General features: G+C 59.3%; 2 protein-coding genes across 2 annotated transcripts; both read left to right on the forward strand.

Moving 5' to 3' along the window:
- The first annotated feature begins 110 nt into the window (after nt 1–110).
- Nucleotides 111–18,869, forward strand: TCF25 (TCF25 ribosome quality control complex subunit). The gene is made up of 18 exons (XM_071567772.1): nt 111–329; nt 1,489–1,677; nt 3,261–3,335; nt 5,205–5,329; nt 6,614–6,679; nt 7,827–7,909; nt 8,380–8,510; nt 11,245–11,344; nt 12,145–12,238; nt 13,038–13,130; nt 13,601–13,706; nt 14,029–14,188; nt 15,394–15,481; nt 16,075–16,233; nt 16,815–16,905; nt 17,121–17,200; nt 17,867–17,939; nt 18,064–18,869. Exons 1-18 carry the CDS (start codon nt 150–152, stop codon nt 18,223–18,225), a joined length of 2,055 nt encoding a protein of 684 aa, XP_071423873.1. The 5' UTR covers nt 111–149; the 3' UTR covers nt 18,226–18,869.
- A 1,310-nt stretch (nt 18,870–20,179) lies between these two features.
- On the forward strand, nt 20,180–25,562 carry TUBB3 (tubulin beta 3 class III). The gene is made up of 5 exons (XM_071567221.1): nt 20,180–21,117; nt 21,248–22,133; nt 22,978–23,086; nt 23,848–23,958; nt 24,262–25,562. Exons 1-5 carry the CDS (start codon nt 20,180–20,182, stop codon nt 25,335–25,337), a joined length of 3,120 nt encoding a protein of 1,039 aa, XP_071423322.1. The 3' UTR covers nt 25,338–25,562.
- Nucleotides 25,563–25,659: the final 97 nt, after the last annotated feature.

Here is a 25,659-nt window from a genome sequence, read left to right on the forward strand (position 1 = left end):
CGCGGGGCGCGAAGGAGGTCGCGGGGAGGCGTGGCGCTCTCCAGCCAATAGGCGCGCTCTGTGCGGGGTGGGCGGGGCCTGCGCGGGAAGGGGCGGTGCGGCGGTGCGCAGGCGCGGGGCTGTGCGCATGCGCGCTGCCGGCGGGGGCGATGTCGCGGCGGGCCCTGCGGCGGCTCCGGGGGGAGCAGCGGGGCCAGGAGGGACCGGGGCTGGGCCAGCTCGGCATCGACACCGGCAGCGAGCACGGCCCGGAGCGTGCCCGACAGGCCGGGCCGCCGCCAGACCCCGCCAGCCGGCCCCGCGCCGCCCTCAGCAACCGCTTCGAGCTGGTGAGGGCGGACAGAGCCGGCGCGGCCTGAGGGGCGCGAGGGGGCAGCGGTTGGGGGGCGGTGATGGAGGGGGCAGGTACTGGGGGTTGTACTGAGGGGCAGCACGGGCGGCAGCGGCTTGGGGGGCAGCTGGAGCGACAGTGACTGGGGGGCAGCTGGAGCGACAGTGACTGGGGGGCAGCTGGAGCGACAGTGACTGGGGGGGACAATTGGAGTGACAGTGACTGGGGCACAGGTGGAGTGACAGTCACTGAGGGGGACAATTGGAGTGACAGTGATTGGGGGGCAGGTGGAGTGACAGTCACTGGGGCACAACTGGAGCGACAGTCACTGGGGGGTACAGCTGGAGTGACAGTCACTGGCGGGACAATTGGAGTGAGAGTCACTGGGGCACAACTGGAGTGACGGTCACTGGGGCACAGGTGGAGTGACAGTCACTGGGGGGTACAGCTGGAGTGACGGTCACTGGGGGTGGCAACTGGGGCAACAGTGACTTGTGGGAGTAACTTGGGGGCAGTTACTGGGGGACAGCTGGGCTGGCACTGACTGTGAGGGGGTCACCTGGGGATAGTGGCTGAGGGGATTGGGGGACAGTGACTGAGTGGGGGTGACAGTGGGGGTGGCAGAGGTGACAGTTCGTGGGAGTCAGTGATTTGGGGTGTGAGTGGTGTGAGACTGAGGGGTGTGGGTGGCTGGGAAGGGTGGCAGAGGTGCAGCTGGGGCTGAACTGGGAGGACATGACAGGGAGGCCTGAGGTGGCTGGGTTTGGGTGTTGTCAGAGCTGGTTTTGGGAACTCTCCTGCCACCTTCCTGCCCTGCAGGATCCTGGGGCTGGAGGTTGGGGGACAGGTGGGCCCTGGTGACACTGCCAGGTCTGGTCCTGCTCTCTGGACACCTTGTCCAGCCCCAGCCATTCCCTGTCCTGCCCAAGGCCTGGACATGCAGGGCTGGGTTTGGAAGCTCTGCCCAAGGAAGAGCAGAGCCCAGCCAGGGCCGTGGAGTCCCTGCTGTCCCCTCCATGGGCACTGTCTGGGCACCCACTGAGTGACACATGCGGCAGGAGGGGTCATCCCTGTCCATTTGCAGGTGGAGTGGTGGATCAGATCCCTGGGGAATTCCATCCCTGGGCTGTCCCTGCAGCTTGTCCCTCTGTTTGCAGATCCCTGCTGAGGAGTCAGAGGAGGAACCGCTGGCTGGAGAGGAGCGAGTGGACACGCGGCTGAGCGAGCAGGACACGGCAGGAGGGGACAAGGAGGGCAGCAAGGGAAGGAACAAGGCAGGGGCTGTGACTGAGGACACAGAGGATGGGCAGAGAGAGGGGGAGGAGCCCGAGCAGCCAGACCAAACGGTAACTGCCCCACAGGGACCCCATGGCCACCACGGGAGGGGCACGGGGCAGGGACACACTGAGGGAGCTCAAACCCAGAACTTGGCTCTGGGAGAGGAGTTTCATGCTGAGGGCTGGGTTGGTGTGTGGGATCTGGGGAGATTTTCCAGCTGGAGAGAGGAAGCTCCTGAGGGAGGTCCTATGCCATGTGCACACAAACACTGAGGCTGGGCAGGGGCTGGGAATGGTCTCAGGGAAGCATTTGGTTTGGAAGAGGGGATGTGAAGGCTCCAAGCAGTGCCAACTGAATGTGTTCTTCCCTGTAGTGGTTTGTTGTTTGGTGTCAAGATGTGCTCCTGTGGTGTCTATCAGCTCACAAGTGTCTCCTTGCAGGATTTTCTAAGGAAAGGGTCATTTAATTAACAGTTTTCCATGGCAAGTCCAGCCTGGATCTCACGGAGATGAGAGTTGGGAGAGCAAAGGGGGATTTGGCCCCTTGGCCTCACCTGTTTGCTGTACATTTGGGTTGTGTGCCCATGTGTTTTGGGTGCCAGAGGGGCAGAGTCCACTATCTGTGCACGTTCCAGCTGTGCCAGTGGCTCAGCAGGTCCTGGTGAGTTTGCTGTGTCAGCACCACAGGACACACCTGTGGCTGCTCCCAGAGCTCCAGGTAGAACATGGGAACCCTGGGCAGGTGGATGGTGCTCTGGGGTAGAGCCAGACTGGGGCTCCACCTTCCTCAGTTCTGGAACCAGCTTGGCACTGTGGGGTGGTTCTTGTAACACCATTACCTGATAGGACAAGGGGGAATGGCTTCCTACTGACAGAGGATTTTGGGAAGAAATTGTTCCCTGTGAGGGTGGGCAGGCCCTGGCACAGGTTGGGCAGAGCAGCTGTGGCTGCCCCATCCCTGGAAGTGTCCCAGGCCAGGCTGGACAGGGCTTGGAGCCACCTGGGATAGTGAAAGGTGTCCCTGCCCATGGCAGGGAGTGGCACTGGATAAACTTTGAGATCTCTTCCACCCCAAACCATTCTGGGTTTCTTGATTCCTTGCTGTGGTACTTGCTAGATCCTGGAAATGTGGTTTTCCAGCTGTGCACACCCTGGGGAAGAGGCAGTGTGGGCAGTGGCATGCCTGGCTCTTCAGGGAGTGCCACACAGCACCCTGAGCTGAAGCAGCTGCACCTGCAGGGAGAGGAGCTGCAGCTTTGCTGGGGCCTTTGGGGTTTTCTGTAGAAATGAGAGTGACCAGTGAAGCTGGAAACTGTCCTGCTCACTACAAGGACAGAAATCCAGCTTATCCTGGGGACTGCAGGAGGCTGAAGTGTTTCCTCCACACCTTGCACAGCTAAACTTGTTTCTTTCCTGATTCTGTAGCCTCAGACATTGATCTGAAAGTCAGCTGAAGTTTGACCCTTTGTGAACCTTTGGTGCTTTCCTCCATTTTCTCCTTTTGCCTTAATTTCTACTCACTGGCAAACAGGAAATGATGAATTTTGGTTTTATTTAAGGGCCCTTGGTGTGCTGCTCCCAGTGGGAAATGCTCTTCCATGGAGCTGACACCCCTCAGAGCATTCTGACAGCTCTTCCCTTTGTCTTTGCAGCCTCCATCGAGTAACAAACCACGGAAGAAAAAAAAGAAAAGGAAAACCAAGAAAACTTCAGCAGGAGACACTGTGGTATGTCTGTGTGTGCTCTGAGGCTGGGACCAGGCTGATTCCTCCAGTGGGGCTGGCACAGTGGGAATTCCAAGGTGGCTGCAGGAAAGATTTGAGGCAGAAAAAGACATTTCAACATTTAAATTTAATGAAGTGTCATTAGAATCATGAAGTCCTGGAATGGTTTGGGTTGGAAGGGACCTCAAAGCCCATCCAGTGCCACCCCTGCCATGGGCAGGGACATCTCCCACTGTCCCAGGGTGCTCCAAGCCCTGTCCTGGGACACTCCCAGGGATGGGGCAGCCACAGCTTCTCTGGGCAACCTGTGCCAGGGCCTGCCCACCCTCACTGCCAGAAATTCCTTTACAATATTCCACCTAACCCACCTTCTGTCAGTGGGAAACTGTTCTGGCCCTTGTCCCAGGTCCCTCTCCAGCTCTCCTGGAGCCCCTTCAGGCACTGGAAGGGGCTCTCAGGTCTCCCTGGAGCCTTCTCTTCTCCAGGTGACCTCCCCCCCAGCTCTCCCAGCCTGGCTCCAGAGCAGATGAATCCAGCCCTGGAGCATCTCCATGGCCTCCTCTGGACTTGCTGCAGCAGCTCCATGTCCTTCCTGCACTGGGGAGCTCAGAGCTGAAAGCAGCAGTTGGGTTAAAGTCATGGATGTTCTAAATTCACTGGCAATGAACTTCATGTGAGAGATGGTTTTCTGGTGAGGTTTTGAGTCTGAACTATCCATATAACCACAGAATCAGTAAGGGTGGAAAAGACCTCCAGGATCATCGAGTCCAACTTGGCTCTGCACTCCAGAGAGATCCTTTACTAAACATCCTGAGCCACAGGATGCTGCAGTGCCAAATGGCTGAGCTGTGACAGTGGTGCAGGTGCCCAGCTGGCCACCCCCTCCCTGGGAATTCCACTCAGGAACGATTTCCTGAGGTGGAGAACCCACCTGAAGAGGCTGTTTGCTCTCCCACTCTGAGGATATCAAGCAGCAGGGTGACATCTGCCAGCTGGAGGCTGGGGGCAACCCCAGGCCCAGGCAGTGGGGTTTGCCAACCAGAGAGAATACAAGCTCTGTTCCAGCACTTCCGTGCAGAGCCCGTTATCCCTTCCCTGTGTAAATCCACGCGCAGGGGCTAAATTTAGCTGGCAAAGGCAAGCTGGCAGTGCTGCTTGGGTTCCCTGAATGGAATTCTGTGTTCCACCCCCGGGCATCGTGAGGAGAATGTGGAACACGCACGTAAGAAGAGTGTCACTTGCTATTTGTGGGGGGAAGATTGAGGGAAATCAGGGTAAAAGTGTTATACAACTGTTGGATGTGAGCAGCTGGATGGATTCCTGAGGTGGCTGGAAGATGGGGAATGTGAGAGTTGGGTTAAAGTCATGTGAGTGTTTGAGACCTTATCATAGGGGTCACAGCAGTAACTTGGTGTTTCCATGGAAAGTTAAAGGCTGGTTATTTAAATATTGAAAATGTCTTTAAATAAGGGCATGAAGTGACAGGATAAAGGGGAATGGGATCACACTGAGATAAAAGGGTTAGGTGGGGTATTAGGGAGAAATCCTTCCCTGTGAGGGTGGGCAGGCTCTGGCACGGGTGCCCAGAGAAGCTCTGGCTGCCCCATCCCTGGAAGTGTCTGAGGCCAGGTTGGAAGGGGCTTGGAGCAACCTGGGCTGGTGGAAGTTGTCCCTGCCCATGGCAGGGGTGGACCAAGATGAGCTTTCAGGTCCCTTCTTACCCAAACCATTCTATGATTCTGTGAAGAGCCACAGCCCATGGCATGGGGGATTGGGATGAGCCAGAGGCAGCTGGGTGGGATCTCTGCTGGGTGAGCTGCATGAGGCTGTGACTCATCCTGTAATAGCTGCCTTGGATTTGCCTCTCTTAAGGAAGACAACGACCTGGAGGACATTGACAGCCTGCTGGAGAGGCTGGAGGACCCAGGGGGGCTGTGCCCACAGAGCCAGGGCGGGCTCATCGCCGACAGCCGGCCACTGCTCTACGTGGAGCACAGGTACTGCTGGGCTGGCCTGGGCTGTGGCAGGCGTGGCTGTTCCCTGAGCAAGGGGCTTGGGAGCTTCCCAGTGTGATCCAGCCAGGAATTCCAGACCTTGCTTGAAAGGGTTGTGCTGCTTTTGCACATCCCTCTTCCTGCTGCTGCTCTGGGAGCCGGTTTTGGTTCTGACAATGGTTCTCTGCTGCCAGGCCTGGCTGGAGTGGGTGGTAGGACCAGATTAGCCTCCACAGGGGCCTTTGAGCCTCAAATCCTCCATAGGAGAACCTCTGCAGAGGTACCAGGAGCCCTGGTGTGTGAAGTTTTGGTATTGGATTCACTTGGCCAGCAGCCCCAGTTCAGCACATGCTGCCAGGGAGGAGGAGGAGGCTGAGCAGTGCCAGGGGCTGATTCCATCAGGAAAGCAAGTTAGACTTTTCCAGCCTTCCCACATATCACTTCAACAAAGTGGACTGAGCACCAAATGTGTCAAAGAGCTGAGGGATGACTCTGCCTCAGACTCGAGGCCTGCATGGCACGAGATTCCCTTAGGGAATGGACTGGGTGGTGTGTCCAGCCTGTTTCAGAGCCCCGGGCTGCTGCAGACCCCAGCAGCTCTTCCTGTTGATGGAGAAAATATTTAAACTTGAAACTGGGACAATTTCCCAGTCCCAGTTTGGAACATCCAGTCCTAATTTGGAACCTCCAGCCATGCTGCATCAAAACCAAGTGTGGGATGCTGTGGCAGAGCCAGGATGTTTGTGCACCTGAGGGGGGGGTTAAACTTTAGTGATTTATTGGTTAAATAAACATGATTCCAAGACCTCTGAGGGCTGGATCACCCCTGGTGAGGGCTGGATCACCCCTGGTGAGGGCTGGCCATGCTGGATCCCAACATTCCCACTCCCTCTCTTCTAGCCCCACAGCCTACAATCCCTACAATTCCTATAACTGAGTGCTGCCTGGAGCCTGGCAAGGAGACCTGAGCCTGTGCTCCTGAGCTGAGGCTTCTCCTGGGAGTATCCCAGAAGAGGCTCCAGCTGCCCTGGAGAGGGCAGCAGCAGTATTCCCCAGCTCAGTGCCTCTGGAGCAGAGCAGGAGGAAAGCAGGTCTGATGGGGCAGGGCTTTCCATGCCAGTCCTGACCTGTGTAGCCTCCTTTCTCAGTGCTGTGCCTGATCAGTGGGGGGAGTGTGTGACAATCTGGCATTTTCCAAAGGCAATTTGGGTGTTGGTGGGGAGACCTGAGTGTGGCACTTTGGGTTGTGTTAAACTGATGGAGCTTTTCTTCTTTCCACCTTCTCAGAAACTTGAATCCAGAGAATGAGTTGAAGAGATACTTTGGGGCTCGTGCTGTGCTTGGGGACCAGAGGTAGGTCCAGACCTTCATATTAAAGCCTTTCCAGATCGAGGAGCTGTGTCTGTCCTTCCCTTGGCACAGCTCCTGGAGTCCCCAGTGCCACACCTGGGCAGGTGTTCCCAGGCTCAGGGTATGTTACTGGTTTAGTAGTTGCTTCTTGGGACAGAGGAGTCTTTTTGTGATGTGTATGAGGCAAGGAAAGACTTCTCCAAGCTTTTACTTTTGCTGCTGTCCCATCTCATTTACTGCCAAATCACCCTTCAAAGTCCTTTCACTCAAGTTCACAGAGTGCAGATCCTTAGATTTTGTTTCTTTTTGCAGAATTTATCCCTTGTTGCCATTCCAGAGTCTCTGGACAGAAAGTGGACCCTGAATATTTCCCAGGGTTCTCATGCACTGCTTCCAGGAGCCCAGGGAACTGCTGCTCCCTGGGTGTGAGGTCTCTGCAGTTTCCACTGCAGTGTGCTCAGTGTCACCCACAAAATCCCCACTTCCATGAGCTGATTGGGAAACCTGTACATGTAAAGGGTCTGAGCTCAGAGCAGGGCAGGTGGAAGCAGGAAGAGTCTGTGGAAGAGCATTTGGTGCTTGAGGAAGAAGCTGCAGTTCCTTTGGATTGTCCTCTGCAGAGCCAGGAGTTGGACTTGGGAATCCTTGTGGATCCCTTCCTGCTCAGGATATTCTGGGATCCCTTTCTGAGGAGACATGTCTCTCAGAGTAGCCCCAATCCTGAATTCCTCCTGAACCAACAAATTGTGCCTTTATGAGTATGACTTAAACTAAAACAGTTGACATTTGAAGGCCCTGCTGGGAAGAGGGATGAGTCAGAGGGATGTGGGGCTCTCCTAATTGGACCTGGGAAGCTGTTTGAAGCACAAAGGCAGCTGAGAGCTTGGCAGAGATTAAAATAGGGAGAGAAGCTCTTGCAGTGGAGGTGCTGGAGGCACTGGCTGGCCCAGATGGTGCAGGTAAGGCAGAGCCTGGGCACAGCTACCTTGTGTCTCGAAGGCAAACATGTGGGGCTCCAGGCACAGCTCCCTGTGGCTGGAGAAGAAGCTGGATCTCATTTTCCCCTGAAACACCCTTTTCCTGGGTGGTTTCTTCCCTCATCCTTCTGTTGGCACAGAGGATTTGTGACCTGTTGTGTTTCTGTCCCCAGGCCAAGGCAGAGGCAGCGACAGTACATCCGCAGCACGTGGCTCACGGCTCCTAAGAACACCTGGCCACGCTACAGCAAGACAGGTGAGGCTTTTGGAGCCACCTCCTGCCCACAGGTCACCTTGGTCCCCTGCCCACATGGCATGGATCCTGGTGGAGACCTCAGTGCATGGAATTCAGAGCTGCTGGAAAGGGAACTGCTTGCCAGCTGCTGGAAATACACCTCCTTCCTCAACAGAGGACTCTGTTGAGTTGTATCTTAGCATTTGGGCTTGTTTTCCCCTCTTTTGGAGATGGTAGGGACTGAGTGTTTCTCATCTTAGCAGCAGGATTGCTGGATAATGAGAAATATCCATGGGGAGAAAGAGTGGCTTGGGCTTCTTGGGTGGGTTTGGACTTTGATTCATGAGGGAGAGGAGAGAAAAGAGTGCAATTCTCTGTGGGTTCCCAAAAACGTGTATGGCTTTGGCTCCAGTGATGTGAGTGAGCTCTGGGTGCCCTGGGAGAGCAGAGGGGGTTCTGTTGGGGTACCCAGGTCTGCCCTGCACCCCCAGGTATCGCCATGCGGCTGCTGGACACCCGGAGGGGGGTGCAGCACTTCACCTTCGAGCACCACCGCGAGTACCAGCAAGTGCAGTTCAAGTTCCTGGACGCTGTGGAGTCCATGGACCCCAACAACATCGTGGTATGTTGGGAGATGGGGTTGGTCCTGTAGCCCCTTTCACTGGGAGAAGGTCGGCTGGTGCATCCCAGTGCTCATGGAATTATTTGGGTTGGAAAAGCCTCTGATTTCATCCAGCTGAGTCCAGCTGTTCCCCTGGCACTGCCAAGGCCACCCCTAATCCGTGTCCCCAAGTGTCACATCCACATGTCTTTTAAATCCCTCCAGGAATGGGGACTCCATCACTGCCCTGGGCAGTCTATTCTAATGCTTTGTACCTTTTCCATGAAAAACTATTCCCAATATTCAACCTAAACCTCCCCTGGTGCAACCTGAGGCCATTTCCTCTCCTGTCCCTTGTTCTCTGGGAGCAGAGCCTGACCCCCCCCAGCTCCCCCCTCCTGGCAGGGATTGCAGAGCCAGAAGGTCCCCCTGAGCCTCCTTTTCTCCAGGCTGAGCCCCCCCAGCTCCCTCAGCCACACCTGCTGCTCAGCCCCTTCCCCAGCTCTGTTCCCTTCCCTGAACACACTCCAGCCCCTCAATGTCTTTATTTCTTTCTGTGAATGGCCCAGAGCTGCCCCCAGGACTGGAGGTGCCTCAGCAGTGCCAGCACAGGGACGGGCACTGCCCTGGTCCTGCTGTCAATGCCTGGGCCAGCCCAGGTGCCATTGGCCTCCTTGCCCACCATCCCCAGGTCCTTTTCCAGCTGCTCTGTCCCCAGCCTGTAGTGTTCATGGGGTTGTTGTGACCCAAGTGCAGGACCCAATACTTTGTTGACCCTCATCCCACTGGCCTCGTCCCCTCCATCCAGCCTGTCCAGGCCCCTCTGCAGAGCGTTGGGTTATTTATTTCCAGTCTCACTTTGAGCAGTAGAGCCCTGTGTCCCTCTGTGGGGTAAGGCAGCACTGAGAGCTGAGCTCTGCTGTCTCCTTAGTAAGAAGATAAGTGGCCTCCTGGGTCAGGTGGGGTCTGGTGGCTGATGGCTGAGCCATGGTGGCTCTGCTGAGCATGTGCCAGGTCTCCTCTGAGAGAGGAGCCCACAGGAACTGTCCGTTTGGCTGGAAGGGTGGGAATAAAGCTCCCTTGTCTCGGCTCTTCAGCTGGGAAAGGAGGAATATTGTATAAACCCATGGTGAACTGGGAAACTAATCTAACAGCTGTTCTATTTTTAAACTCCTGCATGGAAGGAAAATGTGTCTTTTCTTGGTATTTCAGCAACACAGGCTTTGTGTTGGGAGTCCTTCAAGCGTGTCCGAGCTCATTAAGCTGTATGGTAACATTTATAGTTTGGAGTGATAAGCAACAGCAAAATTGCTCTTCACCCAACTAAACCATAACTGAGGGATGTTTCTCTGGAAGGCCTGGCCACATGAGCTGGGATACATGCCCTGGAGATGTTCCTTAAAGAGCCCATTGTCTGCTAAATAAAATTTACTTCCTTCTGCTTTCCCACCCTCGGCAGGGCTCGCGCCAGCTCATCAGTTCTGCCTGGACTGAGGGATTTGGATTAAGTCAGGCAGGGTAATTCCTGTGCAGCAGGAAGTGTCCCAGGGGCAGCTCCAGCTCGGGCCCACACACTGTGGGCTTTCCATGATATGGTAACCTGGGTGCTCTGTCCCTCTTGGGTAGGTCTGGCTAAATTTGAAGACCTTCCTACAGCTTTAAGTCCTCTACTTTTATATAACAGATAGATTTGCCAATACCAGACAGTTTATCCATGGTTGCCACAGTCCTGGCCTTAACTGGAGCCCAGCTCTGCCTTGCTGCTGTGATTTCAGCATATGAAATACTCTTTTTGGAGGCTTAATGAGTGTTTTCTGTGCTCTTACTGGTGGATTAAAAGGGTCTTGATGAGGTTTCCTTGGCTTTTCCCCATCACAGTGACCCTGGGTGCTCCATCTCTTCCAAAAAGGAGGATTAGAAAGGAGCTTAAGTTAGTTTTGCTCCTTAAGGAAGGGGTTAAATGTCAGGGAAGTGACTCTGAGGCCAAGACTGGGCTGGGCCAGCCTTGGAACATCCAGGCTTTGTGCTGTAGGTGGTCCCACTGTCCCCCACCCTGCAGAGGGAAACTCCTGGGGCTCTGGAAGCTGTATTTTTTCAGTTTCAGGGGAAAAATAATCCCCAAACTCAACTGTGAGGAGTTTTGAAGTAGTTTCAGTATTTCCACACTGAACTGAGTTTGAGATACATGTTAAAAATAGCCTGTTATAATATAATTAGTGAACCGAGAATGTTTTTAGGTGAAACTTGTCTTTTGAAGCCTGGAAACAAATAATTATCATTATTCATTACCATTGCTGGATCCTGGATTTGTAATAGCTGTGTCCAGATGCCCTCTCAGTACCCAGAGGAAGCAAAAACCTGGTCAAATGTTCTGAACAGGGGAGAGGTAGATAAGAAACCCCAGACTGTAACAGGGTGTGCATCTTGCTCTTGCTTTCCAAAGGATCTGGAGGATCTGGAGGAGAACCAGAGGAGGACAGTGAAGATGATCAAAGGCCTGGCATGGCCTCTGCTGAAAAAGCTGGGTCAGCTGGGAGGGAGCTGCCTGAAGGGAGCTGCCTTTAAGGGCTTCCATCCTGTATGGAGTGGGGAGAGAGCTCCCTGTGCCCTTCCAGTGCTGGAACAGAGCTGGCAGGGTGGGATTAAGGAAGCTCTTGGCACTGTGTCTGGGTGCTGGGAGGTACTTGGATCAATAAGTGCCCAAGTTCCTGAGACACCAGTAATGCAATGGCATCTTTGCTGTGCTCCTCTGCAGCTGCTGCTCCAGATGAACCCCTACCACGTGGACTCCCTCCTGCAGCTCAGCGACGTGTGCCGCATGCAGGAGGACCAGGAGATGGCCCGGGATCTCATAGGTAAGAGCTGAGGTGAGGGGCAGTTGTGCTGCTGTGAAATCCTGCCCTGGGAGGGTGGGCAGGCCCTGGCACAGGTTGCCCAGAGAAGCTGTGGCTGCCCCATCCCTGGAAGTGTCCAAGGCCAGGTTGGACAGGGCTTGGAGCACCCTGGCCTGGTGGGAGGTGTCCCTGCCCATGGCAGGGGGTGGGATGAGATGATCTTTAAGGTTCTTTCCAACCCAAACTATTCCATGTCTCAGAATGGATGGAAGGGTTGCCTGGCCATGGCAAGATCCCACTTGTAGGACATCTCTTGTGGAAGGAGGGTCTGATTTAGTAGCTCCAGGAAGGCCACCCTTCCATGGGGAGCAAGCCCAGCTTCTCTCCCTCTGCTCAGCATCCTGAGGTTGGCATGTGGGGCTCTGCCCCTTAGAGGGGGTCAGAGGTTCCAGGAGCCCCCAGCCTGTGCTGAGGTCCTGGGTCAGATGGGCTGTTTGGGAATGGGATATGTGCTCTGCAGCATGACAGGAGGGGCACGAGTGAAGTGAGGACAGGAGCTTGGCTTTCTCATGTGAATAGTTGTGGCAGAGGCAGCTGGACCAACCTCAGTGCTGGAAGGGTTCCTTTTCCCAGCTGGAGCATGATCTGATGCCCACAGGAGGCAACAGCACTCGCTGCCCTGGTATCTGTTGCCACCACATAGTGTGAAATAGCTTTGTGCCTCTCTGAGCTGGCAGTGAACTGATTTCATGTCTTCTGGGCTAAATGGAGTGCTGGGTGGTGGCACTGTGCTGTCCCTGACGTGTCCCTGCTGTCCCCAGAGCGGGCACTGTACAGCCTGGAGTGCGCCTTCCACCCCGTCTTCAGCCTCACCAGCGGGACCTGCAGGCTGGACTACCGGAGACCAGAGAACAGGTGGGAGGGCTGGGCAGCAGGAAGGCTCAGCTGGAGCTCCTGGCCCACCTTGGACAATCCAGGGGGACCCTGGGAGTCCCTTTCTATTGGGGGCTCTCAGGAAGGTGCTGGAGCACAGGCACTTTGTGCACTGAAGCTTCTGTGCAAAGCATCCCTTTTCCCAAAGAATAGTTCTGTGGAGCACTTGTCCCTCCCCATCAAATCCTTCTCATGCCATTACTAATGGGCCAAAAATGACATTTATTTGGTCACAAAAATCCTTGCTGTGTGTTTGCAGCCATCATCCCCAGCACTCACACTCCTTCCAGCACAGCTCTTTATGTAACTCCAGCTCTGCAGCTGCTGGGAAAGGTGACTTTATTCTGGGAATTTTCCAGTCAGCTGACCCAAGCCATCTCTCCCAAACTGCTGTACCTGGAGGGTGCTCACATTTCCAGTCCCTGTGGCTGACAGGCTTTGTGCTATCAGTGTCCTGTAACAGCAGTTGGGTGTTGGGCCTCCCCACTCCATGTCATTGTCCCCACACTGCTGGGACAAGGCAGGATGCAGACTTTGGGGATTTACTTGTGTTGGTGCCAGTCTGCAGAGCAGGCCGTGAGTTTTCTGTCCCTGTACTTGCACAAAAAGATAACAAAACTAAGAGATGGGAGCATGGGGGGTCTTTATCACCCTGTCCCACCCCAGGAGGGGAGATGCTTGTGAGTGAGGAGCTGGTGGTGACTCTGTCCCTACTTTTGAGTGGCACAGGGTGCTTCTTTCCACATCTGGCCTCTGAATCCTGCTGCTGTTCCCCACACAGGGCTTTCTTCCTGGCTCTCTTCAAGCACCTGATGTTTCTGGAGAAGAGAGGCTGTCCCCGCACAGCCCTGGAGTTCTGCAAGCTCATCCTGAGGTGGGGTGTCTGGGTTTGGGGAGACACTTGGAACAACACACTGAAACCAACCTGAGGGAGGGGACAGTCACTCCAGAGGGGCCCTCCTGCTCCTGGGCTTGGTGAGGGGTCATTCCCACCCCTTACAGCTGCATGGGTTCGTGCTGGTGCCCTTTGGAGGAGTGATGGGTGAAGGGGGGACCTGAGTGGCCTCTGACCACTGAGCTCAGCAGAGTTGATATGTGGCAGTGGCTTTAGCCCAGTCGGTTTGTGGCCAGTGATGTCCTCCTGAGTGGTGACAGGGGACCATCCCCTCTGCAGGGACACAGAGCATTGCTCTGCCATTGTGGCCTTGCAGGAGTGACTGTGTTCCCATTCTCTCCTCGTGCTGAGTCACAGGATGCCACTGGGAAAGTCTGTTTGACCCAGAAATCAGGGCAGCTCTCTCAGCTGTTGTGACACTGCTTCTGTTTCCTCCCCTTGCTCCCAAGCCTTGATCCCGAGAACGACCCACTCTGCGTGTTGCTGTTGATCGACTTCCTGTCCCTCCGGGCCAGGGAATACACCTTCCTGACCCGCCTCTTCCAGGAGTGGGAGGTGAGAGGGGGGCAGCTGGTTCCTGGGAGACTCTACATGGGAGGGTTTCACAGCCAGGTGATCCCTTTGGGGGGGTCTCACAGCCCAACTGGCATCCCAGCGGTGTTGGAACAATCCATAAAGGCTGTGCTGTTTGTTCCTGTAATCCTGGGCCCCTGCAAACACTTGTAGGAGCTCCAAATTGCTCACTCAGCCGTGGGGGCACCGAGCCAGCAGCTGGGAACTCACTTAACCCCGGAGGGCAGAGTGCCCACCCCGCCAGCCCAGCCCAGCCCCTGCTGCACAGCATCATTTCTCGGTAACTCTCTCCCTGATCCTGCAGAGTCACCGGAATCTGTCCCAGCTGCCCAATTTTGCCTTCTCGGTGCCGCTGGCCTATTTCTTCCTGAGCCAGCAGGAGGAGCGCCCGGAGCTGGAGCGGAGCCAGGCCCGGGAGCGAGCGGCGCGGCTCATCCAGCTCGCGCTCGTCATGTTCCCAAGCGGTGAGTCCGCCCCACCGGCAGGGCTGTCCCTCTGGGCCTCCTCACCGGCCTCATCGCAGAGCCAGGGCTGCACTCCGGGCAGGAATCTGCAGATGGCTGTTGAGGGAGATGGAGCCCTGAGTCAGAGGGGACGCAGAGCTGTGCCCGCGGTGGGCTGGTGGTGGTGGAGTCCACCCTGGGGGCAGTTCTGGGCCCCTCACCCCAACACGGACATTGAGGGTCTGGAGTGTGTCCAGGGAAGGGAATGGAGCTGGGGAAGGGGCTGAAGCAGCAGGAGCAGCTGAGGGGGCTCAGCCTGGAGAAAAGGAGGATTGGGGGGACCTTCTTACTCTCTGCAACTCCCTGACAGAAGGGGAGGGACAAGGGGAGATCGGGCTCTGTTCCCTGGGAACAGGGACAGGACCAGAGGAAATGGCCTCAGGTTGCACCAGGGGAGGTTTAGTTTGGATATTGGGAAAAGTTCTTCATGGAAAGGGCTGTCCAGCCCTGCCACAACTACCCAGGGCAGTGGTGGGTGGAGTCCCTGTCCCTGGAGGGATTCAAAAGCTGTGTGGATGGGGCACCTGGGGACGTGGTTTAATGGTGGGCTTTGCAGTGCTGGGGGAATAGTTGGACTCAGTGAGCTTTTCCAACCCAAACAATTCTGTGATTCCATGATTCTGTCCTCCTGCCTCAGAGCAGCCCCTGCCCCTCCACCAGCAATGGTCAGGGGTGGGCAGGCTGGGGGAGGGAGACAACCAGAATCTTGGAGCAGGGAGATGTCTCACCTCCATGGGACAGCCCGAAGCAGGGCCAAACCAGTCTCCTTGGTTTTCCCTCTGAGGCACAGCTCCATTTCGGATGTGCTGTGCCCCTGGGTGCCCATCACTCTCCCTTTCATCGTGTGGGTGCTGCTGTCCATGAAAGGAGGAGCACACAGCCCTCGGGCCCAAGGGAGGGTGTGTGCAGCAGGAAGAACCAGCTCTCCAGCAGGGATTCAGTTTGTGGGGGCTGGAACCATCTTCTTGGCTCTCCATTTGAATGACTGAAATAACCCCTGTGCCAGCACAGGGACCAGCAGCATCCTCACCCCCTCCCTGTGTGGGTCCTTCTTGGTGCCCTGGGCAGTGCTGGCCCCTGGGATTGGGGTGTCTCTGCAGAGGTGACCCATTCCACACTGCTCCTCACCAACAGGCCCAAATGAGTTCTCTGCCTTTGTCCTGCAGTTCTGATGCCACTGTTGGATCACTGCAGTGTGCAGCCTGATGCCAGGGTCGCCTCCCACCCCTTCTTTGGGCTGAATGCCCAGATCAGGTAAGGCCTGGAGATGTTCTCAGTGAAGGGAAGGGATCGATTTTGCCGGCGGCGGGGACTTTGCATGTTCAGACAGCTAATGGAGAAGCTTGTTTGGGTTCCCTGAGTAGGCTCATTTGATAATGCCTCATTTGATCATCCATTTGATAATGGATTTCCATAATGGCCTGTGGATCAGGCTGGCAGACCCACCCCACCTCACCTCACTGTGGACAGGTCAGGAGTTCAGCCCGGAGCCTGCTGGTGTGTGCAGCGAGGGAGGTGACACGTGTGTCCTCCCAGGGCAGGCTGTCTCCAACCAGTCTGTGTTCCCTGGACATGTGGTCTTCCTCTGCACACAAAGGCTCTCCCCTCAGGTCACGGCAGCGCTCCCTCATTTCATGGCTCTGCTTGGCCTAAAAATAGATGGAGGCAGGAGATGTGGTGAAAGTGGATGGCCATCACCAGGCAGGAGCCTGCAAGCCCTTGCATTGTGTTCCCACACCAAAGCCCAGCGCAGAGCTGAGCCCTCACCATCCTGTGAGGAGGAGGAGGAGGAAGAGGAGGAGGAGGAGGAAAAGGGGGGTGCCGTGAGTAACAACCATGTTCCGTAGCCAGTCGCCCGCCCTGAACCAGCTGACGTCGCTGTACGTGGGCAGGACACACGCCCTGTGGAAGGACCCGGCCGTCATGGCCTGGCTGGAGCCCCACGCCCACGAGGTGCTGCGCATGGTGGAGGCCCAGGACCCGCTGGTGCAGGAGGCCGAGCACAAGTGAGCGTGGCAGGCAGAGGGCAGCGGGCCCAGTGCCAGGGATGGGACAGTGGGAGCAGGGTCTTGGCAGCAGTGAGACCTCAGGGTTGCTTCAGAGCCCCCAGCTGCTGGTCTGATGCTCAGGGTCACACTGTGGGGCCAGGAAGGCAGAGGCTCTTCCATGCTTTTCACAAACGGGAATGAAGAACTGGACCTGCACTGCGTGTCCTGCACTGCCTTCCCCAGCCTCAGCTGTCACCTGTGCCCTGAAAATACTCTGGAGAGGGTGGAGGGGTGGCCTGGAGGGGCAGGGATGGCCACAGAGGGCAGCTTAGAAATACTTCCCAGTGCTGAGAAGCAGGACAGGGCCATCAGGTGATGTCCTAAACCAAGGTCAGCTCACTCTGCTGAGCACTCCATGCCACTCTCGCTGTTTCTCTGGAGCTCAGCAGCTGCCACCTGCCTTTGGCTCACCCTAAGCCAGCTCCATCCAATGTGGGCTGTGCCCCAGAGCCAGGGAACCCGCTGACTCTGTGCTTGGAGCAGCAGAAATGGGAATCTGCCTGCTAAGGGCACCCTGCCCTGTTCCCTCCCTGCCTCAGGAGGAAGATCCGGTACCAGAGCGCTCCCAGGAACATCTACCGGCACGTCATCCTCTCGGAGATGAAGGAGGCCACAGCAGCCCTGCCTCTGGTGAGGGGCCTGACGGGGCACAGGGGCTGTGGCTGCACATGGCATGGTGGCACTTACATCCTTGCTGGGCACATGTTAACTCCAGTCACCTGCCAGAACCCAAAGTGTCCTCCCTGTGGGCATGGCTTCTCAGTGCCTCTGTGTTTGCTGCAGCTGGATGTGCAACCTTCATTCCTTCCCTTCTCCTTCATCCCTTCCTTCTCCTTCTCCCACAGGAGGTGACCTCACAGCCAGTGATGGGGTTTGACCCCCTCCCTCCTCTGGACTCCATCGTTTCCTACACCCGACCAGAAAGGTACCACCTGCACCCTGGTGCCTGCACTGCACAGCCAGCATGCTCCTGTGTTCCTGGCATGTTCCCATGTTCCTGGCATGTTCCTGGCACACCCTCAGCCCCAGGCCAGGCTGCACGTGGGCACTGGGTGCTGACATCCTCCTCCATCCAGAGGAAGGGCCGTGGTGCTTCCGACAGGCAGAGCTACAGGCCAGACTGGTCCGGCTGCTTTCCATGCTGGTCACCAGCAGCTCTTCCCAGCCATAGGGCAAAAGCCAGGGAAAACATGGGCTGTGGCTGAACTTTGGGCTAAATACAGGTTTAAGTACAGCCAGTCCTGGGTTACACACTGACTCCCTCAGCAGAGCTGGTAGAATCATGAAATCTTGGATTGGTTTGGGTTGGAAGGGACCTTAAAGCTCATCATGTTCCACCCCCTGCCGTGGGCAGAGACACCTTCCCCTAGACCAGGTTGCTCCAAGCCCCATCCAGTGTGACTTTCTTAGTGGTTTCAGTGACTGGTTTGTTTGGAGTTGCAGCTGCCTGGCTCAGAAACTCCTGGGAATGCCCCATTCCCTCCCTCGGGTCTGGCTCTGACAGGGCTGTGGCTCTCCCAGCACTGCCACATCCCCTTAAGCAGTCAGGAACTGAGCTGTCCCTTCACCACAGTGCACTTGTGTCTTGCAGGACGAGCCATCCCTCCAATGAAAGCACTTTATCCCTCTTCTTCCGCTCGCTTTTGCCAAATTTTAACTTGCAGGTGGGTGCACGCTGGGCTGTGGGCACATCACTCCCACTCTGGGAGTGGCTGCTGGAGCAGCCTGGTGCTGGTTTGGCTCCAGCATTGTCCCTGTCCCTGCCACCACAGCACTGCTCTCTTGCAGGGGGACCTCCGGCACGACGGGGACGACGAGGCCGGGGCAGGGCAGGACCTCAACCAGGGGGTGAACAGGCTGATGGCGGCCATGCGGGACATGCTGGCCAACATCCAGTTCCAGGAGCCCCCCCGTGATGACAATCCTGAGGGTGATGGGGACTGGGACTGAGCCCAGGGTGTCCCTCCCCAAACCCTCTGGCATCACCCCTTGATTTGTGTTGCACTCCAATAAAGTCACACAAATGCACTCGCTGTGGGAATGGGCTTTTTCCAGGGACGGAGTCCACAGGGATGGGCACTGTCAAGAAGGGAGGGGCTTCCTCCCTGGGCCCCTCTCCCTTGTCTCAACAGGGGACAAGGACTGTCTGAGCATGTCCCAGCTAATTGACAGCAGCTGTCCCTTGTCCCTATGGCAGCTTAGTCGCCTTCTGGCCGCCTCCACACACAATTCCCAGCCCCTTCCCCTCCCTGTTCTTCTGGCTCTTGTCCTTAATTCCCAGAGGGCTTTTTTTGCCCTCTCCACCTCCTTTGTGCTTCCTGCAGCTTCCTTCCCTCCACTAAACACTGTACCCTCACCACACTGACCCTTCCAAAGGTTTTGGTGTTCCCTGTGCCACTAGAATTGTGCATGGAGCAGTTTTCCCAGCCTTTTAATCATGTTTGGAGCAGAAATCATCCCCCCTCTTTGTTTCTCTATCCTATATTCCCCCCACCTTCACCTTGTAGAGCCAGGATCGAGGTCAGCCACACTTAAACCTTAACTCATCTTTGTTCCCACAAAGCTTTTTCGTCTTTTTTGCTGAGTAATGGTGAATATGTGGAATAAATTGTTGTTTTTGCTGTGTTGTCTCTCTGGGGAATAGAGCTGGAGTGGGTTGGCTGGGTGCAAATCTCAGGTCTCAAGCCACCCCACCCTGGCTCTGTTCCCCACTGGCACATCAGAGTCCTCTGGGATGCCAGGCCCTGTCGATTGGCACTGTGACAGCACAGGACCCCATTCCCGGTGTATCCAGCTGATCCATTTTCATCCATGCTGGAGGGAAGGGCTTCCCAACGGAAGTGGATAACCGTGGGATCAGCCCTTTCATGGAGCTGTGAATGGGTCTTTGGCAGCCGAGCGGCTCCAGGCATCAACACGGACCCGAGGCACATGATGGTCAGATGGGGTCCGTGTCCCCCCCCAGCCTGCCCGGGATCCCTCCGGCGCCGGGCGCTGCACCATCCCCTTTCATCGGGTCTGTGACGGTTCCTATTGGATCCCACGCCTGCCCTGGGGCAAAACAGCTTCCCTGAGGCTGTGGGGATGGGAGCCCTCCCCGTCCTACTGTGTGGGGCAGCTTGGTTCCTGCAGTGGGGAGGGTCTCATGGGGGTCCCCAAGGTGGGTGGGCACCCCCAGGATGTATGGATGACCCCCAAGGCACATGGACCCCCATAGGACATACAGGCCTGCAGGGCACATGGGACCCCTCAAGTCACACTGTCCCCCAGGGCACATGGGACCACTCAAGTCACACTGAACCCCCGGGAAACATGGGACCCCCCCAAGACATGCAGTCCCTCGGGGTGCAGGGGATCCCCTCAGCACACACAGGACCCCAGGACACCTGGGGACCACAAGGTGCACAGCCCCCAGCCACAGAGGACTCTTAGGACACACAGCCCTACAAGGGGCTTGACCCCAGGGGTGCACTGACCCCTCCAGGACATATGGGACCCCTGGGCACATGTGACCACAAGCAGTTGGGTCCACCAGGGCCATCCCAGGGGTCCGGCAGCCCCGGCCTTGGCAGTGGCCCCTCTCACTGCCGGGGTGCCGCCGTCATGCAGGTGCCCACCCTCCTCTGGAGGAGGAGCCGCGGGAGTCGGCTTTAAAGTGGGGGAAAGAAAGGGCCCTTTCTTCCCCAGCACTCTGGGCCGGCGGGTGCGGGACAGCGCTGGCACAGGGTGGCCACCACACCGGGGGGTCCCGGCGGGCACACGACACCCCCGGCACACCCCACACCTCCTGTCCCTGGTTCCTCCGCATCCCCTCGGCCTCGCCGCCGGGCACTGCAGGAGCACTGGCGGGGCACAGCGGGGGCTCAGGGGTGCCACGGGGGGCCCCGAGGCTGAGGCAGGGGTCATGTCGGCGCTGGCCCCCCTGCGTCTGCTGCGCGAGCCCTGGAACGCCAGCGAGGGCAACCAGAGCAACGCCACGGTCGGGACCAGCGGCAGCTGGTGCCAAGGGCTGGACATTCCCAACGAGCTGTTCCTGGCACTGGGGCTGGTGAGCCTGGTGGAGAACCTGCTGGTAGTGGCCGCCATCCTCAAGAACAGGAACCTGCACTCACCCACCTACTACTTCATCTGCTGCCTGGCGGTGTCTGACATGCTGGTGAGCATCAGCAACCTGGCGGAGATGCTCTTCATGCTGCTGCTGGAGCACGGGGTGCTGGTGATGCACCCCGGCATTGTCCGCCACATGGACGTCATCGACATGCTCATCTGCATCTCCGTCGTGTCCTCCCTCTCCTTCCTGGGGGTCATCGCCATCGATCGCTACATCACCATCTTCTACGCCCTGCGCTACCACAGCATCATGACGCTGCAGAGGGCCGTGGTGACCATGGTCAGCGTCTGGTTGGCCAGTACCATCTCCAGCACCGTCCTCATCACCTACTACCACAGCAACACCATCCTCCTCTGCCTCATCAGCTTCTTCCTCTTCATGCTGGTCCTCATGCTGGTGCTCTACATCCACATGTTTGCCCTGGCCCGCCACCACCTCCACAGCATCTCCAGCCAGCAGAAGCCGCCCACTGCCCAGCGCGGCGGCAGCCTGAAGGGTGCTGTCACCCTCACCATCCTCCTGGGTGTCTACTTCATCTGTTGGGGGCCCTTCTTCTTCCACCTCATCCTCATTGTCACCTGTCCCACCAACCCTTTCTGCACCTGCTTCTTCAGCTACTTCAACCTCTTCCTCATCCTCATCATCTGTAACTCGGTGATTGACCCCCTCATCTACGCCTTCCGGAGCCAAGAGCTCCGGCGGACGCTGCGGGAGGTGGTGACGTGCTCCTGGTAGGCAGCGGGACGCGGTACAGGCACGGCCATCCCCGCCCTGAACGGAGGGATGGATGAACTGGTGGATGGATGGGACGAGCCGCGGGATGGCCCGGTCGGGGCAAGGGACTCGCGGTTCCCAATAAAGGCTCTTTGCAGTGACCATGTGGCTGGCATCGGTCAGCCCCGGGGAGCCCCGGGCGGGGCGGCCCCTCCCGGCCCCTCCAGTCGGTCGAGGCTCAGTTGGTCCCGGTGGGGACCGGCAGGGATCGGGAGGGACCGGCGGGGCAGCGGGAGGCTGGTCCCCACGCGGGGGGCGGCCCCGGCTGCCCCCAGACAAAGGGCCCATCACTGCCGCCTTTGTTCTCGGGCCGCGCCCGCCACCGCCCACCCCGGCACCGGCACCGGCGCTACCCCGGTCCTGCGGGAGCTGCCGGCGACCGGGCCCCCCAAGGGTGGCCCCTCTGTGCCCTGTCCCCACCGCCCCCGTGTCGGGACGCAGCTGGGGGGGTGTCCCGTGTGCGTGTCCCCCACCGGCTCCGCCGCCTCCGCTCCGGCCCTGGGATGCTCACGGAGAAGGCGGGCGGGCCCAGGACCGCCCCGCGGGTCCCGGGGTGTCCCCGCTGCCGGCGGGTGCGGGGGGTGCCCCCGGCCGTGCCCCCCGGGGGTACGGGGGGGTCCCCGGTGCGCCGCGGCGGGGCGTGGCCGTGGGCGTGGCCGTGGGCGTGGCCGGGCGGGGCGTGGCGGGCGGTGCCGGTGCCGCAGGGCTGGTGCAGCGCTGCGGCGGCGGCCGCCGATTGGCTGCGGGCGGCGCTGACGTCAGCGGCCGGCCCGGTGCGGCGGAGGGTGCCCATAAAGGCGGCGGCGGCGGCGGGTCCGCCCCCCGCGCTCCCGGTGCCGCTCCGCTCCGGTGCCGCTCCGCTGCCGGCCCCGACCCGCTCCCGTCCCGTCCCGCTGCGCTCCGGCCCGGCCGCACCATGAGGGAGATCGTCCACATCCAGGCGGGGCAATGCGGCAACCAGATCGGCGCCAAGGTAACGGCGGCGCCGCCCCGCCCCGCCCGCCGCGGCGGAGCCGGGCGGCGGACAAAGACCGGATCGCCCTCCCCTTCCCTGCCCCCGCTCCCGCCGCACCGGGAGGACAAAGCGCCCCGCCCCCGCCCGCGCCCCCCGCCTTTGTCCGTCAGCACCGCGGACAGCGCCCGCCCGAGCCGCGCCCCGCGCAGGGGTTGGGGGTCCCGGTGCCCCCCGCCCGACCGGGGTTTGCGGGGTCTCGGGGTCCCTCTGCCCAGCTGAGCCCGTCCGGGTTTGGGGAGCCCGTCCGCTGCCCCTGCCCCGCCCTGACCGGGGCTTGGGGGTCCCACTGCCCCCCGCCCCACCGAGTCCCGACTGGGGTTTGCGGGGTCTTGGTGTCCCCCTGCCCAGCTGTGCCCCGCTTGGGATTTGGGGCGTCCCGGTGCCCCCTCACTCAGCTGAGCCCCATCAGGGTTTTGGAGGTCCCGGTGCCCCTGCCCCGCCCTGACCAGGGGTTGGGGAGTCTCGGTGCCCTTCGGCTGCTGAGCCCCCCCCGGGATTTCGGAGGTGCTGGTGCTCCCTGTCCTGCCCTGCCCTGGTGGGGGTTGGGGGGTCTCAGTGCCCCCGCCACGCCCTGGCCACAGTTTGGGGAATTCTGTGTCCCCCACCCCGCTGAGTTATGGCTGGGGTTTTGGGGGTCCCTGCCACGCCCTGCCCGTGGATTTGGGTGTTTGCAGCATCCCAGTGCCCCCTGCTCTGCCCAGTCCTGCCCAAGAATGGGGAAATCCGGTTGCTCCCTGCCTCTCCCGGGGTTCTGGGGGTGTCCCAGTGTACCCCGCCCTGCTGAGCCCCCTGTCCCCCCCAGTTCTGGGAGGTGATCAGCGACGAACACGGCATCGACCCCAGCGGCAACTACGTGGGGGACTCGGATCTGCAGCTCGAGCGCATCAGCGTCTACTACAATGAGGCCTCTTGTAAGCGACGCCCCCCCGGGACCCCCCGGGCAGGGCAGCCCAGCCCCCCCACCCTGGGCTGCGGGGGGGAGACCCCAGTCTGACCCCCCAGTGCAGCAAGAACTGGGTCTGCTGGGGCAGGGAGGGGGGGCAGATGGAGGTACCCACCCCATGGGGGTCTGAGGGGTCCCCACCCCGTGAGACCCTCTGATTTGTGGGACTGGGGATTGATTCATGTGCACCCAGTTCTGTGGGACCCTGTGGTTTGGGAGGGGCACAACATATACACCCACCCCATGGGACCCTGTGATTTAGGGGGGAGATACACACACAACACCTGCACCCCACCTCTGTGGGACCCTGGTGTGCACCCACCTCATCAGACCCTGTGGTTTGGAGGCAGGGGACACATGTGCATCCAGCCCCAGGGGCCCCTGTGGTTTGGGGGACCATGACATTCACACACCCCGGGGGGCCCTGTGGTTTGGGGGCAGTGGGACACTTGCACCCACCTTGTAGAACCCCGTGGTGTGTGTGGGAGACACGACATGACAACACGTGTGCCCACCCCAGCCGACCCTGGGGGTGGGGGGGCAGACATGAGCACCCACCCCATGTGACCCCACGGTTTGGGGGGGGCCATGAGACATGAACCCACCCAATGAGACTGTGATCTGTGGGAGGACACAACCCGTGGGACCCCACAGGGTGCTGAGGGACACCCCCGGGAGTGGGACGAGGGGGTGGTGGCAGGTGCCTTTCCCTCACGGGGTCTCCCTCAGCTCACAAGTACGTGCCTCGTGCCATCCTGGTGGACCTGGAGCCGGGGACGATGGACAGTGTGCGCTCGGGCGCCTTCGGCCACCTCTTCCGCCCCGACAACTTCATCTTTGGTAGGTCCCTGAGGAGGGAGGGGGACGCAGCCCGCCCATGTCCCCTCCTGTCCCCGTGTCCCCGGCCCCGCCTGGCCTGTCGCCATCCCTGGGGCGCTCAGCAGGCGCACCCTTCCCGTGCCGCGGGGCCTGGCACTGCCGGCACGCTGCCAAACCTCTGCGGTTCCCGCTTCCCACCCCGCCCCGGCGTCAGATCTCCCCGGTGCTGCCGGCGGCAGCGCCCGGTCCCAGCCCAGATCCCCTTCCCGCTGCCCTCTGGCGTGGGCGCGGGGGGCCAGCGGCAATCGCAGCCTCTTTTCCCAGGGCAGAGCGGGGCCGGGAACAACTGGGCCAAGGGGCACTACACGGAGGGGGCTGAGCTGGTGGACTCCGTGCTGGACGTCGTGCGGAAGGAGTGCGAGAACTGCGACTGCCTGCAGGGCTTCCAGCTGACCCACTCGCTGGGCGGGGGCACGGGCTCGGGCATGGGCACCCTGCTCATCAGCAAGGTGCGGGAGGAGTACCCCGACCGCATCATGAACACCTTCAGCGTGGTGCCGTCCCCCAAGGTGTCGGACACGGTGGTGGAGCCCTACAACGCCACGCTCTCCATCCACCAGCTGGTGGAGAACACGGATGAGACCTACTGCATCGACAACGAGGCGCTCTACGACATCTGCTTCCGCACCCTCAAACTGGCCACCCCCACCTACGGCGACCTCAACCACCTGGTGTCGGCCACCATGAGCGGCGTCACCACCTCCCTGCGCTTCCCGGGCCAGCTCAACGCCGACCTGCGCAAGCTGGCGGTGAACATGGTGCCCTTCCCGCGCCTCCACTTCTTCATGCCCGGCTTCGCGCCGCTGACGGCGCGCGGCAGCCAACAGTACCGCGCCCTCACCGTGCCCGAGCTCACCCAGCAGATGTTCGATGCCAAGAACATGATGGCCGCCTGCGACCCCCGCCACGGCCGCTACCTCACTGTGGCCACCGTCTTCCGCGGCCGCATGTCCATGAAGGAGGTGGACGAGCAGATGTTGGCCATCCAGAGCAAGAACAGCTCCTACTTTGTGGAGTGGATCCCCAACAACGTGAAGGTGGCCGTGTGTGACATCCCACCGCGGGGGCTGAAGATGTCCTCTACCTTCATTGGCAACTCCACGGCCATCCAGGAGCTCTTCAAGCGCATCTCAGAGCAGTTCACAGCCATGTTCCGCCGCAAGGCCTTCCTGCACTGGTACACGGGCGAGGGCATGGACGAGATGGAGTTCACCGAGGCCGAGAGCAACATGAACGACCTGGTGTCTGAGTACCAGCAGTACCAGGACGCCACGGCCGAGGAGGAGGGCGAGATGTACGAGGACGACGAGGAGGAGTCGGAGGCGCAGGGCGCCAAGTGATGCCCAACGCCGCCCCCGACGCTGCCCGCAGCCCCTCCGGCTTCGCGCTGCTGCACCCCCCGGGTGGTGCTCCCCCCGCCATCCCCTTGGTGTCTCCTGACCCCATCCCCCCCGGAGCCAGCTGGGCTCCCCGTCCCCCCCTCCTGCCTCCCCCCTTTTCATTTTTTACTGGTTTGTGTCTATTATTTTTTTTGAATACTTAATAAATTTATTGCTGTCCAGGTATCACCTCTCTGTGCTCCTGGGAGGGGGGACAGGGGAGGGTCACTGTCTGATGTCCACTGTTCAGCTCCCCATGACATTCCCACACAGAGGGGGCGGT

Source organism: Pithys albifrons, chromosome 12 (genome assembly GCF_047495875.1).
Source record: "Pithys albifrons albifrons isolate INPA30051 chromosome 12, PitAlb_v1, whole genome shotgun sequence".
NCBI classification, from domain to species: domain Eukaryota; kingdom Metazoa; phylum Chordata; class Aves; order Passeriformes; family Thamnophilidae; genus Pithys; species Pithys albifrons.